The sequence below is a fragment of the Oncorhynchus mykiss genome, chromosome 16, assembly GCF_013265735.2.
Source record: "Oncorhynchus mykiss isolate Arlee chromosome 16, USDA_OmykA_1.1, whole genome shotgun sequence".
Classification (NCBI taxonomy): domain Eukaryota; kingdom Metazoa; phylum Chordata; class Actinopteri; order Salmoniformes; family Salmonidae; genus Oncorhynchus; species Oncorhynchus mykiss.
Window position 1 is genome coordinate 74963072 of NC_048580.1, and position 16414 is coordinate 74979485.

The 16414-nt window shown below is 46.9% G+C and overlaps 1 protein-coding gene across 4 annotated transcripts in view; it reads right to left on the minus strand.

The window, feature by feature from the left end:
• The window catches only part of LOC110492703 (host cell factor 1), a 60073-nt gene that overhangs the window by 38309 nt on the left and 5350 nt on the right, over positions 1-16414 (minus strand). For all 4 annotated transcript variants that reach the window (XM_036947803.1, XM_036947804.1, XM_036947805.1 and 1 more), the window contains exons 5-14: positions 13416-13612; positions 12383-12467; positions 12024-12130; positions 7196-7375; positions 5797-6093; positions 5393-5544; positions 4656-4832; positions 3645-3869; positions 3276-3335; positions 1106-1216 (exon numbers count right to left, since the gene is read on the minus strand). In XM_036947803.1, coding sequence (XP_036803698.1) covers positions 1106-1216; positions 3276-3335; positions 3645-3869; positions 4656-4832; positions 5393-5544; positions 5797-6093; positions 7196-7375; positions 12024-12130; positions 12383-12467; positions 13416-13612 — 1591 coding nt within the window. The remainder of the gene's footprint in view (positions 1-1105; positions 1217-3275; positions 3336-3644; positions 3870-4655; positions 4833-5392; positions 5545-5796; positions 6094-7195; positions 7376-12023; positions 12131-12382; positions 12468-13415; positions 13613-16414) is intronic.

Consider the following 16414-nt stretch of genomic DNA (forward strand, 5'->3'; position numbering starts at 1 on the left):
CAGGCACCACTGTCCTGTATTACACAACTACAGGCACCACTGTCCTGTATCACACAACTACAGGCACCACTGTCCTGTATCACACAACTACAGGCACCACTGTCCTGTATCACACAACTACAGGCACCACTGTCCTGTATTACACAACTACAGGCACCACTGTCCTGTATTACACAACTACAGGCACCACTGTCCTGTATTACACAACTACAGGTACCACTGTCCTGTATTACACAACTACAGGCACCACTGTCCGGTATTACACAACTACAGGTACCACTGTCCTGTATTACACAGCTACAGGCACCACTGTCCAGTATTACACAACTACAGGTACCACTGTCCTGTATTACATAACTACAGGCACCACTGTCACACAACTACAGGTACCACTGTCCTGTATTACACAACTACAGGTACCACTGTCCTGTATTACACAGCTACAGGCACCACTGTCCTGTATTACACAACTACAGGTACCACTGACCTGTATTACATAACTAAATGTATTACTGACCTGTATTCCATAAATGTATTACTGACCTGTATTACATAAATGTATTACTGACCTGTATTACATAACTAAATGTATTACTGACCTGTATTACATAAATGTATTACTGACCTGTATTACATAACTAAATGTATTACTGACCTGTATTACATAACTACAGGTACCACTGGCCTGTATTACATAGCTAAATGTATTACTGACCTGTATTACATAACTAAATGTATTACTGACCTGTATTACATAACTAAATGTATTACTGACCTGTATTACATAACTAAATGTATTACTGACCTGTATTACATAACTAAATGTATTACTGACCTGTATTACATAACTAAATGTATTACTGACCTGTATTACATAACTAAATGTATTACTGACCTGTATTACATAACTACAGGTACTACTGGCCTGTATTACATAGCTAAATGTATTACTGACCTGTATTACATAACTAAATGTATTACTGACCTGTATTACATAACTAAATGTATTACTGACCTGTATTACATAACTAAATGTATTACTGACCTGTATTACATAACTACAGGTACCACTGGCCTGTATTACATAACTAAATGTATTACTGACCTGTAGGATGTGCTGGAGGCTGGAGCCAGCCTGTCCCGTCACCGCTCCTGTCTGACCAGGCTTGGTCTGGACCACGGACATCACCTTCCCCAGGTTGGACAGGTTAGACAGCTAGAGGACAGGAAGTAGGAGAGACCGTCAGATCACAGAGGAAAGACTGGTCTAACACCACATGACTTTAACTATCAACATAGGTCTATTTCTATTTAGTGTAATGCAGCATGACACTATGACGCTTCCACGTGACTAATTCAGATAGGACTGTTCTACTGTATTTAATATGTGACCCCCCCCATGGAGGGAATGGACTGTTCTACTGTATTTAATATGTGACCCCCACATGGAGGGAATGGACTGTTCTACTGTATTTAATATGTGACCCCCCATAGAGGGAATGGACTGTTCTACTGTATTTAAGATGTGACCCCCACATGGAGGGAATGGACTGTTCTACTGTATTTAATATGTGACCCCCACATGGAGGGAATGGACTGTTCTACTGTATTTAATATGTGACCCCCCCCATGGAGGGAATGGACTGTTCTACTGTATTTAATATGTGACCCCCACATGGAGGGAATGGACTGTTCTACTGTATTTAATATGTGACCCCCCCCATGGAGGGAATGGACTGTTCTACTGTATTTAATATGTGACCCCCACATGGAGGGAATGGACTGTTCTACTGTATTTAATATGTGACCCCCACATGGAGGGAATGGACTGTTCTACTGTATTTAATATGTGACCCCCACATGGAGGGAATGGACTGTTCTACTGTATTTAATATGTGACCCCTACATGGAGGGAATGGACTGTTCTACTGTATTTAATATGTGACCCCTACATGGAGGGAATGGACTGTTCTACTGTATTTAATATGTGACCCCCACATGGGGGGAATGGACTGTTCTACTGTATTTAATATGTGACCCCTACATGGAGGGAATGGACTGTTCTACTGTATTTAATATGTGACCCCCACATGGAGGGAATGGACTGTTCTACTGTATTTAAGATGTGACCCCCACATGGAGGGAATGGACTGTTCTACTGTACATGTTTAATATGTGAGCCCCCCCATAGAGGGAATGGACTGTTCTACTGTATTTAAGATGTGACCCCCACATGGAGGGAATGGACTGTTCTACTGTACATGTTTAATATGTGAGCCCCCCATAGAGGGAATGGACTGTTCTACTGTATTTAAGATGTGACCCCCACATGGAGGGAATGGACTGTTCTACTGTACATGTTTAATATGTGAGCCCCCCATAGAGGGAATGGACTGTTCTACTGTATTTAATATGTGACCCCCACATGGGGGGAATGGACTGTTCTACTGTATTTAATACGTGACCCCCACATGGGGGGAATGGACTGTTCTACTGTACATGTTTAATATGTGACCCCCCCATGGGGATAATGGACTGTTCTACTGTACATGTTTAATATGTGACCCCCCCCATGGGGATAATGGACTGTCCCACTGTACATGTTTAATATGTGACCCCTCCCATGGGGATAATGGACTGTCCCACTGTACATGTTTAATATGTGACCCCCCCCATGGGGATAATGGACTGTCCCACTGTACATGTTTAATATGTGACCCCCCCCATGGGGATAATGGACTGTCCCACTGTACATGTTTAATATGTGACCCCCCCCATGGGGATAATGGACTGTCCCACTGTACATGTTTAATATGTGACCCCCCCCATGGGGATAATGGACTGTCCCACTGTACATGTTTAATATGTGACCCCCCCATGGGGATAATGGACTGTCCCACTGTACATATTTAATATGTGACCCCCCCATGGGGATAATGGACTGTCCCACTGTACATGTTTAATATGTGACCCCCCCCATGGGGATAATGGACTGTCCCACTGTACATGTTTAATATGTGACCCCCCCCATGGGGATAACGTACTGTCCCACTGTACATGTTTAATATGTGACCCCCCCCATGGGGATAATGGACTGTGCTACTGTACATGTTTAATATGTGACCCCCCCATGGGGATAATGGACTGTCCCACTGTACATGTTTAATATGTGACCCCCCCCATGGGGATAATGGACTGTGCTACTGTACATGTTTAATATGTGAGGGGATAATGGACTGTTCATGTAAAAGACAACAGAAGACATCCTAACTAACCCAATGCTGCACGTCCTTCCCAGACATCACTTTGTTTTGACCCTGGTTGGCCGCGGTCAGCTTAGAACAGGGGCACAAAACAGACGCAGTGAGTCCCTGCTAAACCCAGGGGTCAATAAGCTGGTCAGCTGACTGGCTTAAAACGTTATTGTTTTGTTTTAAATACATTTTTATAATGATGCTTGAAAAATGGGCACGGATTATTTCAATAAGAGTCGAAACGAACAATTACAGAAACCGAACCAGAAAATCTTAAGTGTCTACTGAATTATAAAAAATTATTATGTTATTCATATTTATCAGAGTTCACTGGCTAACTTAGCGATCCTGCTAAGGCCACTAAACAGCCTCTGTCAGGTGTGATCTTACCAGCGTGCCACCTCCCCCCAGAGTGAGGGGACTCTTAACCAGAGTGATGGTCTTGGTGACTCCTCCCACTACCGTGGTAACCACCTGGTGTTGCTGGGCAACCGTCACCGTGCCAGACTTGTGCACGGTGATGATTGGCCGATTGGGCGTTCCGGGTGTGGCGACACCTGACGTGCCCACCTGAGCCGCAGCAGTCTTCAGCATGCGAGTAGCTGGGTTACTGATCTGAGAGAAGGAACGAGACATGGAGGGGGTGAGAGTCAGGTTTCAAATATCTACTGTTCTTTTTGTTTTTTAATGTAAGTAGTGCCTTTAAAGCCCATATGGGCTGGACACCCGTTTCAAATAATGAATATATATTATGCTCACAACACAGTTCGTATATGCAGTGTGTTCGAAAAGTATTCAGACCCCTAAACTTTATCACGTTACAACCTTATTCTAAAATGGATCAAATATATATTTTTTTCTCCTCATCAATCTACACATAATACCCCACCCAGAATGACATCACAATAACCCATAATGACATCACAATAATTTTAGAGTGGCCTTTTATTGTCCCCAGCACAAGGTGCACCTGTGTAATGATCATGTTGTTCAATCAGCTTCTTAATAGGCCACACCTGTCAGGTGGATGGATTATTTTAGCAAAGGAGAAATGCTCACCGACAGGGATATAAACAAATTTGTGCACAAAATTTGAGAGAAATAAGCTTTTTTGTTCATAATGTAACATTTCTGGGATCTTTTATTTCAGCTCATGAAACATGGGACCAACACTTTACATGTGTTAATAATTCCCTTCAGAATACATTCCTACAGGACTTAGAATAAAATGGTTGCTTCATTCCAAGTGGTACTGTAGGTAGTGTGGATATTGATCAAATATCCACGTCCCTACTACAAAATAAATCGCTCTAGTGAGCCAGCCAGCTGACTTTATAATTGACAGCTGAGGTTTACATGGAGAGTGTGTGTGTTACTATTAGTCCAAGCAGGATCTCTTACCATAACAGGCGAAGCTACTTTGACAGTCTGTGCGCCAGGGCTCATGGCTACTGTCTTGACTATGGTGGCACCGGCTGGCAACTGCATGGTGGCCGTGGAGGGCGGGATCTTCTGGGTGGCCGCAGCTGCTGCAGCCAACGCAGCCATGCCACTCATCTGAGGGCTGCTGCCCATTGGCTGAGAAGGAGGAAGCAGATAGGAATAGGCCCTCAGAGACAACATACAGTGACGACACCCAAATAACCTTTTTTTTAATAAAAAATTTATACAAAAAAGAGCCAATTTTGTGCCAATTCTTCAGTCTTAATCCATTATTTGACAGGTTAAATGTCAGATGGAACCAGAAGGAACCCTGTCAGATGGAACCAGAAGGAACCCTGTCAGAAGGAACCCTGTCAGAAGGAACCCTGTCAGATGGAACCAGAAGGAACCCTGTCAGATGGAACCAGAAGGAACCCTGTCAGATGGAACCCTGTCAGATGGAACTAGAAGGAACCCTGTCAGATGGAACCAGAAGGAACCCTGTCAGATGGAACCAGAAGGAACCCTGTCAGATGGAACCCTGTCAGATGGAACCAGAAGGAACCCTGTCAGATGGAACCAGAAGGAACCCTGTCAGATGGAACCAGAAGGAACCCTGTCAGATGGAACCAGAAGGAACCCTGTCAGATGGAATCCTACACAGTGCACTACATTTGACCAGAACTCAGACCATAAATGTATTTATTTATTCATACGGTTCCCTGTGCGACCTGGGCCGGCACCACCATTCGGACCCCAGCAGGAAGTGTTGTAACCATGACAGGGGATTTCCCGCCCTGGTTGGCCTGTCTCACCGTGACGATGGAGGCGCCTGTGGTGGATTGGGGAGCAGACACCTTAAGAATAGCTGAAGAGAAGAAACAATAAAACCCTGTTTAGAAGGTTGCTGATCTGGAAAGAAACCATTTGATTTTGATGTAAAAAATAAAAAAATAATAATAAAAATAATTTTAAAAAACAGATTGTTTAGACAGCATGTCTTTTCCTTCACCATAGCCTTTACAATCTACTTATTTTTGAAAAGTTACAGAGAAATGAAACTACAGCATTTAAAATATTACAGTAACAGCCTAAAAACTGTCGTGTAAGTAGCGGTTACCTGGTCCGCGAGCAGGAACTGGACTCCCAGGCATGGAGGGGACCAGGGTGATGCCCTGGAGAGGGTGGCCCTGGGCGGACACTGCCGAGGCTGAGACGGGGCTTTTGGGGGAGGAATTGACCGGCAGTGGCGTCGCGGGGCTGACGCCGGGCGTGGTAGCGGCCGGGGCGGGGGGGATATCGTACTTCTGCAGCTGTAACAGGTAGGTGTCTGCAGTAGGTACCGCCCCCCAGCTCACCTCCAGGCTACTGGTGTTGGCTCTCACCAGCTGCACCCGTGACGGGGGGCGGGGCTTCTCTGTGGGGAGACGAATAAAAACAGAGCAGCAGTTAGGATTTAAATAACAACCTGATTAAATCATTTACATTCTGTAATAAAAAAAATAAAAAAAAATCAATTAACACACAAACAAGCATTTTTGTGAATAACCAGCATCATGCTGACTGATGAAGTGACAGACAGGTGAATAACCAGCATCATGCTGACTGATGAACAACCAGCATCATACTGACTGATGAATAACCAGCATCATACTGACTGATGAACAACCAGCATCATGCTGACTGATGAAGTGACAGGTGAACAACCAGCATTATGCTGACTGATGAAGTGACAGGTGAACAACCAGCATCATGCTGACTGATGAAGTGACAGGTGAACAACCAGCATCATGCTGACTGATGAAGTGACAGGTGAATAACCAGCATCGTACTGACTGATGAATAACCAGCATCGTACTGACTGATGAATAACCAGCATCGTACTGACTGATGAATAACCAGCATCGTACTGACTGATGAATAACCAGCATCGTACTGACTGATGAATAACCAGCATCGTACTGACTGATGAATAACCAGCATCGTACTGACTGATGAATAACCAGCATCGTACTGACTGATGAATAACCAGCATCGTACTGACTGATGAATAACCAGCATCACACTGACTGATGAATAACCAGCATCACACTGACTGATGAATAACCAGCATCACACTGACTGATGAATAACCAGCATCACACTGACTGATGAATAACCAGCATCACACTGACTGATGAATAACCAGCATCACACTGACTGATGAATAACCAGCATCACACTGACTGATGAATAACCAGCATCATACTGACTGATGAATAACCAGCATCATACTGACTGATGAATAACCAGCATCATACGACTGATGAATAACCAGCATCATACGGACTGATGAAGTGACAGGGTGAATAACCAGCATCATGCTGACTGATGAAGTGACAGGTGAACAACCAGCATCATGCTGACAGATGAATAACCAGCATCATACTGACTGATGAAGTGAATAACCAGCATCATACTGACTGATGAATAACCAGCATCATACTGCCTGATGAAGTGACAGGTGGAAGCACACTCACCTGTCTCCAGGTACCAGAGGTCCTTACAGCACACCTGGTTGTTCCAGGCCTTGCGGTATCCGTCCCGTCCGCTCCAGACGTACAGACGTGAGTTGATGGCTACGGAGCAGTGACCAGCTCGGGCCCTGGGGATATTATCCTCTAGAGAGTCCAGTAGAACTGACTCCCACACCATCGAGTCTGGTAAAATATGATGTTATCGTCAATGGAAACAGTAGAAGACAAGAGGAGCAGCATTTTACATGGATCAGTTGAGAAGTACATTGTTACCGAGGTACGTTTGTCAGTAAGAATTTAGTTTTTTTTTTAGGGGATTTCTTTTGTGCTTCACTGCTGACTGTGTTTGTACTCAACGTTTTATAAAAACTGGGCATCAAATGTGGTAATTTTTAGGCCATTTTATCTAAGAGAGTGGTGTGTTGGGTCAGCCTGACATACCTAGGTTGAGACAGGCCAGTGTGTCGGTCAGCCTGACATACCTAGGTTGAGACAGGCCAGTCTGACATACCGAGGTTGAGACAGGTCAGTCTGACATACCTAGGTTGAGACAGGCCAGTCTGACATACCTAGGTTGAGACAGGCCAGTCTGACATACCTAGGTTGAGACAGGCCAGTGTGTCGGTCAGTCTGACATACCTAGGTTGAGACAGGCCAGTCTGACATACCGAGGTTGAGACAGGTCAGTGTGTCGGTCAGACTGACATACCTAGGTTGAGACAGGCCAGTCTGACATACCTAGGTTGAGACAGGCCAGTCTGACATACCTAGGATGAGACAGGCCAGTGTGTCGGTCAGTCTGACATACCTAGGTTGAGACAGGCCAGTCTGACATACCTAGGTTGAGACAGGCCAGTCTGACATACCTAGGTTGAGACAGGCCAGTGTGTCAGTCAGCCTGACATACCTAGGTTGAGACAGGCCAGTGTGTCGGTCAGCCTGACATACCTAGGATGAGACAGGCCAGTGTGTCGGTCAGTCTGACATACCTAGGTTGAGACAGGCCAGTCTGACATACCTAGGTTGAGACAGGCCAGTCTGACATACCTAGGTTGAGACAGGCCAGTGTGTGGGGTCAGTCTGACATACCTAGGTTGAGACAGGCCAGTGTGTGGGTCAGTCTGACATACCTAGGTTGAGACAGGCCAGTGTGTTGGTCAGTCTGACATACCCAGGTTGAGACAGGCCAGTGTGTCGGTCAGCCTGACATACCTAGGTTGAGACAGGCCAGTCTGACATACCTAGGTTGAGACAGGCCAGTCTGACATACCTAGGTTGAGACAGGCCAGTGTGTCGGTCAGTCTGACATACCTAGGTTGAGACAGGCCAGTCTGACATACCTAGGTTGAGACAGGCCAGTCTGACATACCTAGGTTGAGACAGGCCAGTGTGTCGGTCAGTCTGACATACCTAGGTTGAGACAGGCCAGTCTGACATTCCTAGGTTGAGACAGGCCAGTGTGTCGGTCAGTCTGACATACCTAGGTTGAGACAGGTCAGTGTGTCGGTCAGTCTGACATACCTAGGTTGAGACAGGCCAGTCTGACATGCCTAGGTTGAGACAGGCCAGTCTGACATACCTAGGATGAGACAGGCCAGTGTGTCGGTCAGTCTGACATACCTAGGTTGAGACAGGCCAGTCTGACATACCTATGTTGAGACAGGCCAGTCTGTCGGTCAGCCTGACATACCTAGGTTGAGACAGGCCAGTGTGTCGGTCAGCCTGACATACCTAGGTTGAGACAGGCCAGTGTGTGGGTCAGTCTGACATACCTAGGTTGAGACAGGCCAGTGTGTAAGTCAGCCTGACATACCTAGGTTGAGACAGGCCAGTGTGTCGGTCAGTCTGACAAAGCTAGGTTGAGACAGGCCAGTCTGACATACCTAGGTTGAGACAGGCCAGTCTGACATACCTAGGTTGAGACAGGCCAGTGTGTGGGGTCAGTCTGACATACCTAGGTTGAGACAGGCCAGTCTGACATACCTAGGTTGAGACAGGCCAGTGTGTCGGTCAGCCTGACATACCTAGGTTGAGACAGGCCAGTCTGACATACCTAGGTTGAGACAGGCCAGTGTGTGGGTCATCCTGACATACCTAGGTTGAGACAGGCCAGTGTGTCGGTCAGCCTGACATACCTAGGTTGAGACAGGCCAGTGTGTGGGTCAGCCTGACATACCTAGGTTGAGACAAGCCAGTGTGTGGGTCAGCCTGACATACCTAGGTTGAGACAGGCCAGTGTGTCGGTCAGCCTGACATACCTAGGTTGAGACAGGCCAGTGTGTTGGTCAGTCTGACATACCTAGGTTGAGACAGGCCAGTGTGTTGGTCAGTCTGACATACCTAGGTTGAGACAGGCTAGTGTGTTGGTCAGTCTGACATACCTAGGTTGAGACAGGCCAGTCTGACATACCTAGGTTGAGACAGGCCAGTCTGACATACCTAGGTTGAGACAGGCCAGTGTGTCGGTCAGCCTGACATACCTAGGTTGAGACAGGCCAGTGTGTGGGTCAGTCTGACATACCTAGGTTGAGACAGACCAGTGTGTGGGTCAGTCTGACATACCTAGGTTGAGACAGACCAGTGTGTGGGTCAGCCTGACATACCTAGGTTGAGACAGGCCAGTGTGTGGGTCAGCCTGACATACCTAGGTTGAGACAGGCCAGTGTATGGGTCAGCCTGACATACCTAGGTTTAGACAGGCCAGTGTGTGGGTCAGCCTGACAAACCTAGGTTGAGACAGGCCAGTGTGTGGGTCAGCCTGGCATACCTAGGTTGAGACAGGCCAGTGTGTGGGGTCAGTCTGACATACCTAGGTTGAGACAGGCCAGTGTGTGGGGTCAGTCTGACATACCTAGGTTGAGACAGGCCAGTGTGTGGGTCAGCCTGACATACCTAGGTTGAGACAAGCCAGTGTGTGGGTCAGCCTGACATACCTAGGTTGAGACAGGCCAGTGTGTCTGTCAGCCTGACATACCTAGGTTGAGACAGGCCAGTGTGTGGGTCAGTCTGACATACCTAGGTTGAGACAGGCCAGTGTGTGGGTCAGTCTGACATACCTAGGTTGAGACAGGCCAGTGTGTGGGTCAGTCTGACATACGTAGGTTGAGACAGGCCAGTGTGTGGGTCAGTCTGACATACCTAGGTTGAGACAGGCCAGTGTGTCGGTCAGTCTGACATACCTAGGTTGAGACAGGCCAGTCTGACATACCTAGGTTGAGACAGGCCAGTGTGTGGGGTCAGTCTGACATACCTAGGTTGAGACAGGCCAGTGTGTGGGTCAGTCTGACATACCTAGGTTGAGACAGGCCAGTGTGTGGGGTCAGTCTGACATACCCAGGTTGAGACAGGCCAGTGTGTCGGTCAGCCTGACATACCTAGGTTGAGACAGGCCAGTGTGTGGGTCAGCCTGACATACCTAGGTTGAGACAGGCCAGTGTGTGGGTCAGCCTGGCATACCTAGGTTGAGACAGGCCAGTGTGTGGGGTCAGTCTGACATACCTAGGTTGAGACAGGCCAGTGTGTGGGTCAGCCTGACATACCTAGGTTGAGACAGGCCAGTGTGTTGGGTTAGTCTGACATACCTAGGTTGAGACAGGCCAGTGTGTGGGTCAGCCTGACATACCTAGGTTGAGACAGGCCAGTGTGTCGGTCAGTCTGACATACCTAGGTTGAGACAGGCCAGTGTGTCGGTCAGTCTGACATACCTAGGTTTGGACAGGCCAGTGTGTCGGTCAGTCTGACATACCTAGGTTGGGACAGGCCAGTGTGTCGGTCAGTCTGACATACCTAGGTTGGGACAGGCCAGTGTGTCGGTCAGTCTGACATACCTAGGTTGAGACAGGCCAGTGTGTCGGTCAGTCTGACATACCTAGGTTGAGACAGGCCAGTGTGTTGGTCAGCCTGACATACCTAGGTTGAGACAGGCCAGTGTGTTGGTCAGCCTAACATACCTAGGTTGAGACAGGCCAGTGTGTTGGTCAGCCTAACATACCTAGGTTGAGACAGGCCAGTGTGTTGGTCAGTCTGACATACCTAGGTTGAGACAGGCCAGTGTGTGGGTCAGCCTGACATACCTAGGTTGAGACAGGCCAGTGTGTTGGGTCAGTCTGACATACCTAGGTTGAGACAGGCCAGTGTGTGGGTCAGCCTGACATACCTAGGTTGAGACAGGCCAGTGTGTCAGTCAGTCTGACATACCTAGGTTGAGACAGGCCAGTGTGTCGGTCAGTCTGACATACCTAGGTTGGGACAGGCCAGTGTGTCGGTCAGTCTGACATACCTAGGTTGGGACAGGCCAGTGTGTCGGTCAGTCTGACATACCTAGGTTGAGACAGGCCAGTGTGTCGGTCAGTCTGACATACCTAGGTTGAGACAGGCCAGTGTGTTGGTCAGCCTGACATACCTAGGTTGAGACAGGCCAGTGTGTGGGGTCAGTCTGACATACCTAGGTTGAGACAGGCCAGTGTGTGGGTCAGCCTGACATACCTAGGTTGAGACAGGCCAGTGTGTTGGTCAGCCTAACATACCTAGGTTGAGACAGGCCAGTGTGTGGGGTCAGTCTGACATACCTAGGTTGAGACAGGCCAGTCTGACATACCTAGGTTGAGACAGGCCAGTCTGACATACCTAGGTTGAGACAGGCCAGTGTGTTGGTCAGCCTGACATACCTAGGTTGAGACAGGCCAGTGTGTTGGTCAGCCTAACATACCTAGGTTGAGACAGGCCAGTGTGTTGGTCAGCCTAACATACCTAGGTTGAGACAGGCCAGTGTGTTGGTCAGTCTGACATACCTAGGTTGAGACAGGCCAGTGTGTTGGTCAGCCTGACATACCTAGGTTGAGACAGGCCAGTGTGTTGGTGCACTTCCACTCCTTCTCGTGTGTCGCTACTTTGACGTCATCCATCACCAGGGGAACCCAGCCTCCGAACACGTACATCCTGTTACAGAACAGACAGGTGAGGAGAGAGACAGGTAAGGAGGGAGAGTGAGACAGAGGGCAGAGTGAGACAGAGGGGAGAGTGAGACAAAGAGACAGAGAGAGAGGTGGGACAGTTGAGTTTGTGAATAATAAAGATGGCCATGAGTATGATCCTGTGACTCAGTTGGTAGGAGCCAGCAATGCCAACTCGGTGGGTTCAATTCCCACAGGGATCACACACGCACATTTTAAAACATGTCATTGAACTCACTTGTTGGTGATAGTTGTGGCAGAGTGGAGACTGCGAGGGAGAGGAGCTGTTCCATTGATCGAGGGCTTATTCCATGTGAGGGTGTCTGCAGAGGAAAGCAAATAACTCATCCAGCCACTGTACTAAAAAAACAACAAATGTCTCCATTTTAAATCATTTCAGCCCAGGAAGTAGGCTTAATCTGGGCCCAGAAAACCTGCTAGAAAGATCCACTATACCACTTCATAGTGTATTATCTGGGATTGTCTGCGGTCGTAGCTTTTCTCTTGTCCTGTGGTTCAGCGTAACCGTACTAGTTTTAACATGGGATTTTAGTGCTTTTGATCCCGCTGTGTAAAGTGACTTTGGGTGTCTTAAAAAGCATTATAATACTAATTATAATATCAATAGTAATAATAATACGAATAATTATATTATTAATAATAATGATAATAGTAATTATAATAATAGTAATTATAATAATAGTAATTATAACAATACCAATTATAACAATTAACATTATAATAATTATAACAATAGTAATTATAATAATACTAATTAATCCAATTAACATTATAATAATAATAATAATTATTATTATTATTATAATACTAATAATACCAACAATTATAATAATACTAATTATAATAATAATAATAATAATAATAATAAACCTAGATCATGCAACATAGGCTGTTTACACACACAGCTCTATTTGGATTATTTTTTTACACTATTTGGTCTGTTGACCAATCAGATCTTTCGACCATAATTGGACAGCCTGTGTAGGTGTTTAACATATCAGCCAAGCACATAACATGATATAACGACGTGATGCCCAACTGCACAGTCGATAACGTAGCACCGCAGCCAGCCATTGGTTGATAGCACGCAGCCAGCCATTGGTTGATAGCACGCAGCCAGCCATTGGTCGATGCCACGCAAACCTGCCAGTCAGCGTGTCACTGTACTGTGAACACCATGTGTATCCCGTCTAGACAAATTAACTTGATTTGATTTCCTAGTCGGGCAGGAAACTCGAGCCGTCACTCACCTATGTCTAAGATCCACAGATCCCCCAGACGACAACCACTCATGCCTCCATAGATGACCAGACGGGACTTCTCTGTGTAGACGACGGCAGTGTGGCTCTCTCTGGGCGGGGGCAACACCCCGTAGGTGATGGGGATGTCCCAGCCCACCACACTGGAGCCGGCACGCAGCTCCAACGTATACAGATCGTTCAGGTATCTGAGTGGAGGAAAGGAAACACAGTTACATTTTATTCTGTTCCATCATTACGCTGTAAGAAAAATACTAGATTGTGTTAAATGTTGCTGTGTTTTGACAAGGCCTACATTAACACCATCCAAACCACCACACTGGATGGTAGACCCCCCCCCTCCCCTCCCCAGAGTTAGCTGGGGGCCCCGATGTTCCTCTGTCTCATGATGATTACAGCCTCCCTTCATCTGGTTATATCTATAGTGTTTGGCAAGGTTACGGGTTCAATCCCAACAGGGATCACTGTGTACTGTGAGTCAATAATCTATTGGACAGGGGTTAAAGTATCAACCAATCCACTAACTGGAAAGTGGACAACGTTCTCCAGTGAGTTTAACTGTTTCCTGTTGAAACGTGATATCCCAGGTAGAAAACACACTAAAGGGTACAAAAATATGTTTTGAGTGTTGTTTTTTTTAATACACACAACTGCAAACTTCAAGAAGGGCATTCAAGGAGTTGGTTTGATGGGAAGTCGTGATGTCAACGGCCTCCCCACTTCTTGAGGAACAGAGGAGCATTAGAAAACAAAAGAAGAAAGCTGACTTAAGAAATCCCCCCTGTGCTACGACACTACTTAAGAAATCCCCCCCTGTGCTACGACATGACTTAAGAAATCCCCCCCTGTGCTACGACACTACTTAAGAAATCCCCCCTGTGCTACGACACTACTTAAGAAATCCCCCCCTGTGCTACGACATGACTTAAGAAATCCCCCGTGCTACGACATGACTTAAGAAATCCCCCCCTGTGTTACGACACGACTTAAGAAATCCCCCGTGCTACTTAAGAAATCCCCCCCTGTGCTACGACACTACTTAAGAAATCCCCCCCTGTGCTACGACATGACTTAAGAAATCCCCCGTGCTACGACATGACTTAAGAAATCCCCCCCTGTGTTACGACACGACTTAAGAAATCCCCCGTGCTACTTAAGAAATCCCCCCCTGTGCTACGACACTACTTAAGAAATCCCCCCCTGTGCTACGACATGACTTAAGAAATCCCCCCCTGTGCTACGACACTACTTAAGAAATCCCCCCTGTGCTACGACACTACTTAAGAAATCCCCCCCTGTGCTACGACATGACTTAAGAAATCCCCCGTGCTACGACATGACTTAAGAAATCCCCCCCTGTGTTACGACACGACTTAAGAAATCCCCCGTGCTACTTAAGAAATCCCCCCCTGTGCTACGACATGACTTAAGAAATCCCCCCCTGTGCTACGACACTACTTAAGAAATCCCCCGTGCTACTTAAGAAATCCCCCCTGTGCTACGACACGACTTAAGAAATCCCCCCCTGTGCTACGACACTACTTAAGAAATCCCCCCTGTGCTACAACACTACTTAAGAAATCCCCCCCTGTGCTACGACACGACTTAAGAAATCCCCCCTGTGCTACGACACTACTTAAGAAATCCCCCCCTGTGCTACGACATGACTTAAGAAATCCCCCCTGTGCTACGACACTACTTAAGAAACCCCCCCTGTGCTACGACATGACTTAAGAAATCCCCCCTGTGCTACGACACTACTTAAGAAATCCCCCCCTGTGCTACGACATGACTTAAGAAATCCCCCCCTGTGCTACAACACTACTTAAGAAATCCCCCCTGTGCTACGACAGGACTTAAGAAATCCCCCCTGTGCTACGACAGGACTTAAGAAATCCCCCCCTGTGCTACGACATGACTTAAGAAATCCCGTACCAATCCTGTCTCGGAGCTCTACGGACAATTCCTTCGACCTCATGGCTTGGGTTTTTGCTCTGACGTGCACGATCAACTGTGGGACCTTTATATAGACAGGTGTGTGCCTTTTCAAATCGTGTCCAATCATTTGAATTTAAAATGGAAACAGGTACACACCTGAGCTCAAAGCAAAGGGTGTGAATACTTATGTAAATAAAATCCTGTTTACATAAGTAAATCCAGGTTGATGAGGAAATAAATCTATTTAATACATTTTAGAATAAGGCTGTAACGTAACAAAATGTGGAGAAAGTCAAGGGGTCTGAAAACTTTCCAAATGCAACTGTATATAAAATAATTATTCACTCAAAATATTTAGTTGTTTCTATTACTAAGTAGACCTATGCCATTAACATTTTAAGACGCCATTGGCCCTTTAAGAGTTGTTCTATCGCTGCGCCAAACACGCTCGATACTCCAGTTGTAACTGCATGTGTAAAACAATGCCACTCGCACAATTGAAAGAGTAGAGAAGTAAATGTGGTAGAAAACTGGGATTCCTCTTCTTTAAAAAAACAAAACAAAGGCCCAAACTGCTTTCAATAGTTTTCCCGCAATTGCATGAAGAATTGCAAGGCCCCCCCCCCCCCCCCCAGGTGAAGACAACCCAGTACGTCACTAGGAACATGCTCCCCCCCCACCCCCAGTGGGTGGTGAAGACAACCCAGTACGTCACTAGGAACATGCTCCCACCCCCCCCCAGTGGGTGGTGAAGACAACCCAGTACGTCACTAGGAACATGCTCCCCCCCACCCCCAGTGGGTGGTGAAGACAACCCAGTATGTCACTAGGAACATGCTCCCCCCCACCCCCAGTGGGTGGTGAAGACAACCCAGTACGTCACTAGGAACATGCTCCCCCCCACCCCCAGTGGGTGGTGAAGACAACCCAGTACGTCACTAGGAACATGCTCCCACCCCTTGTGTTGCGAAACAGTTACAAGTATGGTTTTAAAGAATTTGGCAACTCGTCCAACAGGCCTCACAACTGCAGACCACGAGCAACCACGCCAG